Source organism: Mercenaria mercenaria, chromosome 9, assembly GCF_021730395.1.
Source record: "Mercenaria mercenaria strain notata chromosome 9, MADL_Memer_1, whole genome shotgun sequence".
In the NCBI taxonomy this organism is placed as follows: domain Eukaryota; kingdom Metazoa; phylum Mollusca; class Bivalvia; order Venerida; family Veneridae; genus Mercenaria; species Mercenaria mercenaria.
Genome location: NC_069369.1, coordinates 36,514,067 through 36,528,283, shown reverse-complemented (window position 1 = coordinate 36,528,283; position 14,217 = coordinate 36,514,067). Strand labels below are relative to the sequence as shown.

Sequence of the window (14,217 nt, the reverse complement as noted above, 5' to 3'; positions counted from 1 at the left end):
GAAATACTGTTGAAAAACGGCGATAAACCTAAAACAAAAACAAACAAAAAACTTTCAGAGGATATATCTCAAGCAACAAAATATTTTTTCATAAAATAACTTAAAGGTAAGTAATTTTTTGTTTACAACATCATATTTTAAAAATGCTAAATAATACAATTGTGTTTTGGCTATAAATGAAACTGAATTTATTCGTTTGAAGTATATTTTTCATTTATAAATGAGCCGCAATATAAGAAAACCAACATAGTGCATTTGCGACCAGCATGGATCCAGACTCCACAGTTGCTCTAATTGCAATCGGCTTTAAAAGCGAACAGCATGGATCCTGACCAGACTGCACGGATGCGCAGGCTGGTCTGGATCCATGTTGGTCGAAAATGCACTATGTTGGTTTTCTCATGGTGCGGCTCAAATAATAAAAAGTATGTTTTCTTTCGGACGAATTTCCTAAACTCTGAAAGAAAGGTATATCAAATGTGTTATTTTCACCAACATTCCTATTTCAATTGTATCTCTATTGCTCAGAGCTGTTGATTTCTAGCAACTCCAGCAGACAAAAATAATTAGGATTATTAGCAGCTTACAAAACATGATAATATTTATAACAGCTTCCTGTCAGTTTCAATAACGACGGTAATGTTATGAGAATTACAACTTGACATGTAGAGATTCTTATGGTTTAACGGGACATTTAGCAATTTTCATCAAAGTATGACTTGAAACCGAACTCCAAAGTTTTATAATGTTATACAAAGATATATAAGATATCACGTATTGAATTTAAAGTGAGATAATTATTTTTAGTATTTATTTTTGTATTTATTAATCATTATTATGTTCAGCTATATTTGCATATCTACAATAAAATTTCTTTTTTGCATTTTCCTGAGTGTATTAACAACAACACTGCTCTTATTTTTTCTCAGACGCAATGCTACCACATATATTACGAGAATAAAAATATATCTTATTTCCTGAGATGTAAATCAGAACAAACAGAAGCAAGAGTATAGAACGCAACCTAGCAAAATAAGGTAATGAAAAGTGCAACACACCCAACACCCCATGCCGCTTGCCTGTGAGGAAATGTTTTGTTCAGACATATTGAATAGGACGTTATGATTTCAAAGGTCTAGAAAGTATAACATTACTAAAATAGAGAAAAATGGAAGCTTCACAGGTCGCTCAACACGACAAAAACGAAAATGTTGCAGGCTCGGTTTGATTGAGCCTGTTCATGGACGGTAGTGGAAATGCATGCTACCGTCCACGCCCTCTAGCCCCGGGTTGAGCAGAACTCAACATTTACACATGCTAAAAGTACAAAAAGCAATTTAGAGACATCCGCAGATGTATTCAAACGGCGGTGAACATGGAACCTTCAATGATACACGTGTTCAGGCGTGTAATTCCATGAAGAGCGGCGTTTGGTCCCCAGATAAAGTAAAGGGTTTGCCCCAAACGAGAAAACAATGGGCAGAACTAAACAAACTGGAATTTAGGAAGGGGATCCATCTGAGGTTATGGAGCCTGCGTATCACAGGAACTGTCAAAAGACAATATTAAAAAGCAGGCACCATATCCAAGGGGTGATTAAACAATACCCAAGGCTATGAAAGCTGGAGAACTGGAACCACCCAGGCCGAAATGGTCATGTTGAGAAACTAAGCAGTACCAATAACACGACATAAAAGTCGTGCTGAACGATCTGCGCTCATAAGATACTTTTATTGAAATTTGTTGGTATTTCTAATCACTGAATTTCTGTAGAAGCATTTTGCGAGAAATTATGCATATGAGGATTAACAACAGTAGCTTGATCTGGGCTGCTGTATTAGGCTTGAGTGGATTTTACCATACATATATATCACGATCCAGTCGTGTGAAATACACGATCAAGAGCCCAATGCATGTCAGTAACAAAACAGCCATTATGTTATCTGCCTAATAGCTTACTTTTTAAATGACCAAATTCAACTCTAGTAAAGAACTTGTTATTAATTGGGTCATGAATATCAGTGAATGTAATCTAGCATTTCCATGAAGGGCAGTCGTGTTCGTATTTATTTGTGAACTGCAAGTTGTATTGTTCACAGAACGTATGCAGGTATATACCAGATTGATAAATCTACAGATCGTGCAAAGATCCTTGACATATAGACATGCTTCTTTCGAAACCGAGAAATTTCTAAGGTACAAACAAATGCAATAATTTAAGAATTGAATGCATTTTTGCGCGTTTATAAACAACATTGGGATTTCTTGCAAATCTATGAATTGCGCTAGCGATTTTTGTATGATTTGCAAGAAGACACACTGTGGTTTATACCCTTATAAACGCACACAAAAATTACATTAACTTCTTACATTTACATTTTTACGGTAGCTTTTACTGGTTTGCTTTCCAGGAGTATCAGAAATGTCAGGATATTGATTTTTTCCGCATGTAAATAGAACAGCCAAAAAGACCTGCTTACGTCCAATTGTAACTCGCCTTCCGATAAAAATACAATTCCTGGCTTTTATTTAATATATTGTTAAATCCAGTGAAAAATCATATAGTCGTGTCGATTCTGTTTTGATTTTTACCGTCAGAAAAATTAGTTAAAGCTATAATTAAGTGTTCTTTTCAAAATATTGGCGTCCAATTTTGAAATCGTTTTTCAAACGACACCATTTTGTTCATGTTTTTTTTTGTGTGTGTGTGAATGACGTCAGATTACGCGTGCTATTCCACGTACAGGGCCGTCCTTGATCGTATTACGCCAATGTTGTTTTTACGAAAATAACGTTTTTTTTTTCTTTCCATTCAAAACGTATAGCGAATGCAGCTATTAATAATTTTGCACTTACATTCGTTTACGAAACGCAGCGACGTGGTAATAAATATTTGCTACTGTCTAATGTGTCACACTCAAGGCCTATTAACATCATATTTATGTTAACACCCGAGGAAAAATGTCCAGAACTTTTCCAGATGTGACACTGGCATGAACTGTTTCTTCATGTGTATGCATACTATATTGAACGAAAGTTTGAACTAAAATTTAACTTTTGTTTCAAAATTATGTTGCATTTTTACATGATTACAATTGTATTCCGTATGTTTAGCCTTATCACATTACTAAACACAAGGTGTTGACAGCATATTAAGAAAGAGTATTGTTGGCACATAATAACCATTGATAGTACAAAAAGATGACCTCCACTAAAATGTTGTTTTCTGTCTTTCACCACGATTTTCGTGTATTTTTCGGGGTCTATACATCAAAACAGCATAATCTTTCCCAAGTAGAATCTAAATTATCTACAATTTGCCTCAAAGTTAAACATGTTTTTGATTAATTATTATACATTTTTTAATAGTTTGTATTTTCAAAGGTGTTCTATCCTTTTTAGGCATTTAAAGGTTACCGTATATAAACAGTAAATATGCAACGAAATATGCAAATTATCTGATGGCGACATGTTGTCAACTGAGACACGTGCATTATCCATAGAAAGTTTGCCCTACAACAACCGTCTTTACTGTTTTACAGCTTTTTAACTTTCAAAATTTCAGTTAAGCAAGTTCTTACTCAATATTTGCAAGATATCCATACAAAGATAAAAGGCAGTACATTTTTTCAAAAGAAAAGGTTATTATTGTAAACATTTCACATCAAAAGCAGGTTTAAGGTTTAAACGTTAATCAGTTCGAAATAGTTACCGATTCAAGTAAGAACAAAACACGTAGAATATCTAACAAATATACACTTACGAATTTTACAAATGTTATAGTCCACGCGTTACGATTTATAAAAAAAATGATTTATGCAGTAGCGTTGGCATTTTATTGTCAGACATCAGGCTTCACAGTTCATTGTTTTGCTTTATCAAAATGAATGCAAACATCAAACACGCTGTTGCTGGAGGGTAAATGGTTGATGACGTTTCATTTAACACATGTTGCATTATCATTTGTTAATTCCATTGAATAGCAACCATATTGACTAGGAACTTATCAAAACAGAGGTATATTATATTAAATAATTACAATAGGAAGATAAGCGATTTTGAATGTACTATCAGTAACATTTTATCCTTTTATTGCAGTAGCTTTAGCAACTTTTTAAAATATAGTTTCTGATAAATAGTACGCTCTGAATAGAGCAGTGGTAGTTCATATTATTTTGGCTGCCGTTTTGTTATTTCACAGGTCACATTTCAGTATACCGGTATTTTGACGTTGCAGAGTCTTCCTTAAGCATGGCAAAACTGTTGTGTTTGGTTGTATTTGCAGTAATTGTGGTCGGCAGTTCAGGACAACGTGAGTTTATGCTTTAATTAAACATGGCGCGTAGAAACTATTGTCTGCTAATACTTAGCACTTAGCGCCCTATTCAACTGGTTACTGTGTCCAAGTTAACGGTTTTCCTGTAAAGTTGATTAACAATAACAGTGGTCTTTTATTGATATGTGGCGACCTTGAAATATCGCACACACTTGAACTCGGCAATGTTATCATTTTTTTATTCAGTGGGGTCTTGCAGTCCATTCAATGTTATTTCATAATGAAATTTCAGTAAGACAGGTACTAAGTGTCTTGATGGGTATTGGACCTTGAGTGGACTTAATCGAATCGAGTTTATTACTTTGATGAGTTAACTGCTTGCTATGGTGGCTAATTTAGGACATTTTGCTATGTCGCGTTGTGCCAAGAAATGTTTCATTATATTACGTTTGCGTGCTCACAGCTATGTAGCTCATTTCGTTATGGCGTACTGGAGAGCGTGCCAACGCGACAAAACGAAACCTTTCAGTTTGTCTCAGCGTGCGCGCCAACGCGTCAACACGAATTTTTGTTGATGGCGCGCACTCCAGCACGAAATAAAATGTTGAGTTATGTTGCGTTCTGTTTCGTTTTATCGCCTTTTTAGTTTTGTTTGGTCACATTGGCGCGTTCTCCAAAACGACACATAAAACTTTCAAAATTTCGTAATGGCTAGTTACGAAATGTTTTACAACGATAACAACGATATATTTACATGTAATTATAACATAATGTAAGTAACTGCTATAATCATAATTCATAAATGTTATTGAATATGATTATGACAAAACACATATCAAGGCAGAGACCTGATAATATGTATATCGTACATTTTGTATATAATTATTTATGTTTTTTTTTAAATTGGCCAGTTAAAAAAGATATATAAATAGCGTACACATATATTCAAATAGGAGTGAGCAGATCCATAATGTTTTGCTGTGTGTTTTTATTTTTTTGGATAAAAAGAAAGAGAAAGTTAACAAAGCTCAGCTGGGAAGACTGGGCCTTTTGTGAGAGTTTCGAGAGGAACATGTATGCGTAGTTCAGTACTTGTCCAACTGTGTTGAAAGCGCGCGCTGTCATGAGTAAATTTGAACATTGCATTTTCGAATCATCTTCATGAAGTAGAGTTTGGACCATACTAACCGTCTGCGTTGTTCCATCTAATCATAAACCATTATTACTTTGTTAATCTGAAGAAATTAAAACGTGGCGGAAGAGTGGGCCACACTAAAGATTTATTTTGGCTTTCGTGTTTAGTTCCAGGTATGGACTACATGAAACAGATCATGGCAAACATAGGTCGGATCCAGGCAATGAACAAAGCCATGTTTATGGATGGATTGAAAAGAGCTCGTGCTGGAAGAAGATTTGGTCCCGGCGAAACGAGATTTAGAACTGCTAACGGCGGCACTGGCTACGTTTATAAGTACATAATATTTGTAAATATAAAGAGAATATATAAAGAGAAGATTGGTATGCAGGAAATCAGATTTTTTTTATTGTTGTTGTTTTTGTTATACTGCATGATTGCTGAAATATATATATATTGTGCTGATATCATACAAATCAAAGGTCATTTTAGGAGGCTATCATAACAAATGTAGAAGTGGAAAATTGCTAAGTACTGTGAAATCATTTAAATTCGCTGGCATGAAATTTCGCGCAAACGTGAAAAAGGATTATTTCGTGCGGGCTTTAATTCGCGCAATTTCAATTTATAAATGAAAAAATAAAATTAAGAAATAATAATAGCGCGGTCTTATATTCGCGCATCTGTCCTAGCGCGAAATACGCGAAAATTCGTCCTACGAGAATAAAAATGATTTCACAGTATTTAGATATAATACAGAAGCGAAAGCTGTTACATATTAAGATATAATGAAAAGAAACAGATATGACTCCTATAATGTAGGCAGTGTTCAAATTTCAGAAGAAGTAATTGTTGATTTTCACGTTTTGCAATGGAATGTTATTATGTTTTTTCGATGATCAATTGAATTTAATGAACCTGACTTTTTCTTAAGGTATCTGATGTTTGTGAATCAGAATGTAATTACAAGCCCAGCCGTGTTAGCTCGATGTATAAGGTTATTTCTCCTCCTTATCTGAATCATGCGGGGAAGCTATATGTTACTTCATTGGAAACAGGTTTACAGTGTAACGAATCATGCGGGGAAGCTTTACATTACTTCATTCTAAACAGGTTACCATTCTAAACAGGCTAGTTCTGTAAGAAATTATGCAGGTAAGGTTAACGCTACTTTACTGGAAACAGGTTTTCACTGTAATGAATCATGCGGGGAAGCTTTACATTACTTCATTCTAAACATGTTACCACTGTAACGAATTATGCGGGGAAGGTTTGCGCTACTTTCTTCTAATTTAATCAGGTTAATCCTGTAATGAATCATGCAGGGAAGCCTTTCGTCACTTCATTCTAAACAGGCCAGCACTGTAAGAAATCATGCGGGGAATGTTAACGTTACTTCATTCTAAATAGGTTAACACTGTAGCGAATCATACGGGGACGGTTAGTGTTACTTAAGTGGAATCAGGTTAACACTGTAACGAATAATGCCGGGAATTTTACGCTACTTCATCGGAATAAGGATTCAAAAGTTTACAGTACTTAATTCTAAAACGCTAGCAATGTAAGGAATCATGCAGGGAGGAAAGGTTAACGTTACTTCTATTAAATTAGGTTAATACTGTAAGGAATCATGCGGGAAAGATTTATGTTACTTCAGTGGAATTATTTTAACACTGTAACGAATCATGCGGTGAAACTTTACATTACTTCATTCTAAACATGCTATCACTGTAAGGAATAATGCTGTGAAGTTTTACCTTACTTCATTCTAAACATGCTATCACTGTAAGGAATCATCCGGGGAAGCTTTACCTTACTTCATTCTAAACATGCTATCACTGTAAGGAATCATCCAGGGAAGCTTTACATTACTTCATTCTAAACAGGTTACCACTGTAACGAATTATGCGGGGAAGGTTTCCGCTACTTTCTTCAAATTTAAACAGGTTAATACTGTAATGAGTCAAGGGGGAAGCTTTTCGTTATATCATTCTAAACAGGCTAGTTCTGTAAGAAGTTATGCAGGGAAGGTTAACGCTACTTTTCTGGAAACAGGTTTACACTGTAACGAATCATGCGGGGAAGCTTTACATTACTTCATTCTAAACAGGTTACCACTGTAACGAATCATGCGGGGAAGGTTTGCGCTACTTTCTTCTAATTTAATCAGGTTAATACTGTAATGAATCATGCAGGGAAGCTTTTCGTCACTTCATTCTAAACAGGCCAGCACTGTAAGAAATCATGCGGGGAATGTTAACGTTACTTCATTCTAAATAGGTTAACACTGTAGCGAATCATGCGGGGAAGGTTAGTGTTACTTAAGTGGAATCAGGTTAACACTGTAACGAATAATGCCGGGAATTTTACGCTACTTCATTGGAATAAGGATTCAAAAGTTTACGGTACTTAATTCTAAAACGCTAGCAATGTAAGGAATCATGCAGGGAGGAAAGGTTAACGTTACTTCAATTGAATTAGGTTAATACTGTAAGGAATCATGCGGGAAAGATTTATGTTACTTCAGTGGAATTATTTTAACACTGTAACGAATCATACGGTGAAGCTTTACATTATTTCATTCTAAACATGCTATCACTGTAAGGAATAATGCTGTGAAGTTTTACGTTACTTTATTCTAAACATGTTAAAACTATAACGAATCATAAGGGGAAGGTTTACGTTACTTCACCAGAAACAGGTTAACACTGTACGAAATCGTCTAGAGACCTTGACGTTACTTTATTTGAAACAGGTTGTTACTGTAAGTTATAATGCGGGGGTAATCTTACATTTTTTCTCTAGAAACAGATAAGCACTGTAAAGAATCTTGCGGGGAACTTTTAATTACTTGACTTGAAACAGGACATCATGGTAAAGAATCATACGTTACTTCAAGGGAAACATGTTTCCACTATAAGGAATCATGCGTGGAAATTTCAAGTTACTTCATTGGAAAAGGGTTAGCACAATAAAGAACCATGGAACACTGTTTCAGTCAACTGACCTTCATATGTAGCTGAAATACTCTTGAACGAAACCAAACAAAAATAATGAAAGTATTATATTCCAAACATATACACAAATGTAGTCACATTCTCTCTTTTCAGTTCACCTGATGGTACTTCAAGTTCCTACTCGTTTCGCTCTAGCTCTGGTGGTCCTTCCCATGGTTTCACATACTCCTTTGATCATGGCAGAACCTTCAGACGTGAATGGTAGAATGTTACACATGGACGTCGAACAAGTTCTATAAAGATTTTTCATGGATTGAAGCTATAATAATGTCTTGATGCTTTTAAGAAATAAAATTCCAACGAATGTCTGATCTTACCAGTTTGTACGGTAGATGAAACCTCGTATGTCTTCAAGAATAATTGTTTCCTTGTTGCTTTACTTTTCGTCTACAGCAACACAAAATAATTGTGATGATTAAACAAATGAAAGAGTTTGCTTCGTCTGGCTTATTGTTTAGTAACCATCTGAATTCATTTGATTGATATCCTTTTAATAAAACAACCAGTCCCAGCCGATCTATGACAGTAGACTTTCATATTTTTGATAACTGGAGAGGGGTCTTTTTATCGAGTTTACTGGCTGTAAGTTGAACAAATTCCAAAATGATGTATTTCGGAAATGGATATATGATAATTAACATAGTTTGTTTGACTTGATATGTAACGATTTACAAGTCCAGTTATTTTTATTTACAAGTCGGATATACAGGACAATACCCGCTCAAGTTGATACCAACTAAATCAAAATATACATATACTTAACGGTACTGGGGCCCAGGGGTTCTCCTTTTGATAGTATCTTAAGGTACTGTTCACGTTATCATCACAATCGGCAAGTCCAGTTCTGTTGCGCATGCTTAATGCTTTTTCGCTATTATTCTGTCTATTATGGCTTTCCGTAACCGTCGGCGAATGCCAAAAATTACGGAATCGAACGGATATAAAAATTGTCATTACGGGTCCATTACATTAGCTTAAAATCAAAGTAACTTTTTAAGTAAATTATATATGTAACAAGCCGAATAGGTATTTCTGCAAATATTTCAGCTTTTTACTCCAGACAGATACTTGTCCATAATTTTAAACAGGCGTTGCATAATTCAGTATAATATAACAACCCATACTATTATGTTATGAGTCAAGAGCTTGACTCGATTATGTACACTGTCGAATATAAGTTAAAATTAGATGTGAGGTATGTTTGAACGACATATGATTTTGTGTAACTGTTAGGATCGGACAGATGCTTAAAGCAGGCCGGCTGTGTTAACATTTAATGTCAATATGCCAACGTTTTAGATTCCAGATTGTTTACCTAGGAAAATCGAACCTTTGTCCACATTTATTCAACTTTTAAAATTTGGCCTAATTCCTTTGTAAAGTGCCAAAAAGCAATGTTTCGAAATAAGAAAAATCGTCAGTGTGGAGTTTGAAGTAATTAACAAGACTCTACATAAAAACATTTATATTTCATTTTTATCTGATTTAATTCCTTTTGTAGTGGGTTTCACTGTATATCAGTATTTTTGGTGACAATATATCAAACACTTTATTCTAGAGTGTGTCAAATATCAACAGAAGTTTTTTTTATACTGGTGAAATAAATAGAATGAAAATTAGTGATGTTAATCCGACGCAAAAAACCGACTGTGTGGGGACATGACATTCCTTTCCGCGTAAATGCTCCTTTCAGTTATTTCTAGGGATAAAGAATGTGCTTTACAAAGTGGATGTACAATGTACATGTATTTTCCTCATTGTCCTTGTCTGTATTTTGTAAATGTTATGTTATTCATGTCTGTTCTGCTCTTAAGTAATGGAGAAAATAAAAACATTGTATACGTTATCGGGTCAAGAACCTTTGGTTATCAGAACATTGCAGTCATATGTAGGTTTCTTCTTACATTTCCTCTGTTCTGCTAGTCTGTTTGATTTTGTTTCCACAGCTTTCCTTCTCACACATGGAAGAGTAAAACACAAATTTTGCCAGACCGATTCAAAAGCTTTATTCTGGCATTTACTATTTAACTGTAGTACCATATGAACAGCCGTGACGCCTTCATTCTTACAATATGCTTCATAACCAGTTCCCTTGACAATTAAAAGACTTTGGATCCTATTTTGGCAGTGGGCTTGGTTTAAGTCATCTGAAATTCAATTTCCTTTGCTTCTGTATTGCTTTTTGAAAGATTGCTTTATCATATATAGAGCAGTGAAAATATTGTGTAATAATATATATCTTAGATTAAAACCGTTAGTCCTCCATCTGTGTGTCATGGGTTGGGGGAGCGGGAGGGGGTGTCACTTAATTATTGACGACACACGCCGTATCTTTTAGTGAAAAATAGCAAAAGTCGTACAAATTTTGCGAAACATGTTTTTGATTAAATTTTTTAACATTTTTGATGTTGCTTCTTTGCTGTTATAAAGTTTGATAAGACTAAATTTGGTTTGACCCTCAATTTTAATCTTAAACCGGCATGCTGCACGTTGTCTCATTCTGTGCTATATTTAAGCATTTAGATTTTCAAGGAGTCGAAACGTTATGGAGTGGACACGAAATACCATCTGACTTTTGATCCTACCGAACGCACCTAGCCTTGGCTAAAATTACTTTCTGCTCGTCACCTCAACACAGATGTATCCCGAGAATTAGGGTGGATCAGTTTTAATTAAACAGCTTATATAAACGTTCTTCCATGAAAACGGTATATCTAGACCCAAGTGCAAACGACTTTAAAATGCAGACTTTATGGATTCAAACAGTTTAACTGTGATCAATTCTCTCTGAATTTGTAACATGTTGTGTAGCTCGTTCTCCAATACTCAACAAAATGGGGGCTGGGTGACTTCGTGGCCGAGTAACAAAGGTCACATAATTCAAGTCACGTGCCCCTCACCGCTGTGGGTTCGTGAGCTTGCTTGAGGTGTAGAATTCTTTCATGCGAGGAAACCATCCAGCTGGCTTACGGCAGGTTGGTGGTTCTACCCAGGTGCCCGCCCTTAATGAAATAGTTCTAGGAGGGACACCTGGAGTCTTCCTACGCCATCAAAAGCTGAAAAAGTCACCATGAGGCCAAATAGTGTCAGTGTGACTCTAAATCTAGCTAAACAAGAAAACTCAACAAAATGACAAAAGAGAAAAATGAATCCCACATTTGCCAGACAAGCTTAAGTTAATCTTCCATCGTAACCTCTTCTACTGGCAAAATGATATTAATAACAATAATCAAGGCAATTGAAAGCAGACGTAATATGAGATCTAAATGCTGAATGTCCCTGAGCGAATATTTCCTATTTATGGAATATTTCTAGTTGCACATTTTTGAAAACAGTTAATGGCATTATATACCCAATTTCTAGTAGACATCATCTTAGCCATTGTTAATTTTTTCTTTATCATCATATTGGTCTGAAAACATCAAGTTTCATTTCCAAATGGCAGCCATTTTAGTCAGTATTGCTTCTAATTCATGTGACTTTGTAGAATGAAAAACGAACAGATATATCAAAACTGCAAAAATAATCCGCTTCTTTGGTATTATGTTTGTCTAAATGTTTAGAGTTTGCATGATTTCTTTGTTAAAGCAGTGTTTCGAAATACGTAAATCGTCGGAAACGTCTTTGAAGTAATGAACAAGACTATACGAGTACATACAAACTTATTTCATTTTTACCCGATTTCATTCCTGTTATAATTGTTTTCATGGCCTGATATACATTTATAATCATTTCCGGTGAAAATGAATGAATCGGTCCGTTTCATCCCCACTGCGAACGGACACCGGATGTTTTCTTGAGATATATCTATACATTTACATTTGTCGAAATGTTCTTGATGATTTAACGAGTTTTGTGACAAGATTTAAAAAACTTCTAGCTAAAGCTTGTACAAAATTGAATAAAACTTTATTTATATTGGTGGAATAAATGAAAATAAATTGAGTGTTTCCCTATTGTCCAAAAGCGAAAATCTGACTATTTTGGGTTCTTGACATTCCTATCGGCGTAAATGCTCTTTCCAGACCCTATTTCTCGGGAAAAGAATGGGCATCACAAAGCGAATGTACAATGTATATAAGTACTATGTATATGTTGTATTTTCATTACTGATCTTGCCTCTATTTTGTAAATGTTATGTTATTCATGTCTGTTCTGCTCTTCATTAATGAAGGTAATAAAATAATTTGTAACGTAATCGGGTGGAGAAACTGGTTATCAAAACATGGCCGTGCAAATGATATGTAGATTTCTTCACATTTCTCCGTTGTTGGTCTGTTCGATTATGTATGGCTTGTCAAATTTTGAGTATGCCTTATTTAAACGGTTGGCGTGAATTCTCCCATATTGGATGTACATACGCATTGTGCATACACTATTAAACCTCGATTAAACCTCACCCTAACCCTAGTCAGTATATCATACACTCGATACGCGTTTACATCCAATAGGTGCGAATTAAGGTTGGCGGTAGATAAACTGGTTTTAACTTGTTCAATGTTCTTTGAGTTACTCACATGTATGAAAAGTCTCTGCTTTTGCTATTTTAGAAGAAAAATGTAACAAAACAATACTTTGTCGGCTAGAAAAATCTTTAGAAATATGAGTCATGAACTGTGATGTTTGTAACAGCGAATACTTTAGAGAAATAATAGATTTTGGGAAATATACTGATAACCAAGCTCATAAAGATGTAATTCTTAACTCTTTGATACATTGTCTGTAACCATCTGACATTTGTTTATTACTCTTCGTGTTTATGAGACCTTGCACGTCTTCTGAATTGTCATTTTTCTGTCTGAATTGATAAATGAAGGTGTTATACATGAGGATGTCATAAATGTTTTCCTTTAATAACTTGTAACTCGTTCAAGGATTGTTTTCATATACCGATGCCAAATAATATTGCACTTGTTTGTAATAATATGAATAAGTACGACATGTCTTCTGCAATTTACATCAATATCAATCATACATTGTAACACTTACCAGGACTTTTTGTCTGTTATCTGGTTCAGCAAGTTAATAAATGCATGTAAATGTTAATGACTCCATGTTTGTGTTGCAACAACCAACCAACTGACACCATAAATGGAGATAAGCAATAATATTTTCAATCCGTTCAAAGTACAAAACTATGATAAAATAAACAACAGGAAGCATTTATGTCCAGCAATCAAGAACTACAACAAATATAGTTTGAATAGAGCTGCGTATTCTCAATAAGATAATTATCTTAGGAAATTGTAAAAAGTGTGTGCCATGACATAGTCGTACTTGATTCAAAGAAGCATTTTAAACATGTTTTAATTTTGTGTCGTGTGGCGGCTGTAAAATGTCTCCCCGAACTTGGATTCAGTGTTGTTATATTTTCTGGTCCTTTGGGATCATGGAGTCCAATATCTATATATTAGAATTCCGCTTAAGCCGGTGCTGGAGTGGGGTGGGTGGGGGCATGAGAGGTGTTGCACTTTCCATTACCTCTCATGAACAGACTCAATCAAACCGAGTCTGCTATTATTTTGCTTGGATGCATTCTATACTTCCATGGGATCTTTTTACAAATTTTATAATGTTAAATATCCCACGTTCATAGTGTAAATACAATGTATTGCCATAATAGATAATCACAAACAATGTCTTGGGCTTCTGCAGATATTAATACACTAAATCATGTAGTAGTATCCCTATATTTCGACATAATGGTCTAATGTACTGTCCAACAAACTCAGTGATATTAACGAAGATGTTAGTTTTTATTTTTGTAGTCCGTAATGTCACAGAACGCT

The 14,217-nt window shown here is 35.0% G+C and overlaps 1 protein-coding gene across 1 annotated transcript; it reads left to right on the top strand.

The window, feature by feature from the left end:
- Positions 1 to 4,227: 4,227 nt before the first annotated feature.
- LOC128559479 (uncharacterized) lies at positions 4,228 to 8,658 on the top strand. The gene is made up of 3 exons (XM_053551235.1): positions 4,228 to 4,312; positions 5,579 to 5,747; positions 8,522 to 8,658. Exons 1-3 carry the CDS (start codon positions 4,252 to 4,254, stop codon positions 8,631 to 8,633), a joined length of 342 nt encoding a protein of 113 aa, XP_053407210.1. The 5' UTR covers positions 4,228 to 4,251; the 3' UTR covers positions 8,634 to 8,658.
- The last annotated feature ends 5,559 nt before the right edge of the window (positions 8,659 to 14,217 follow it).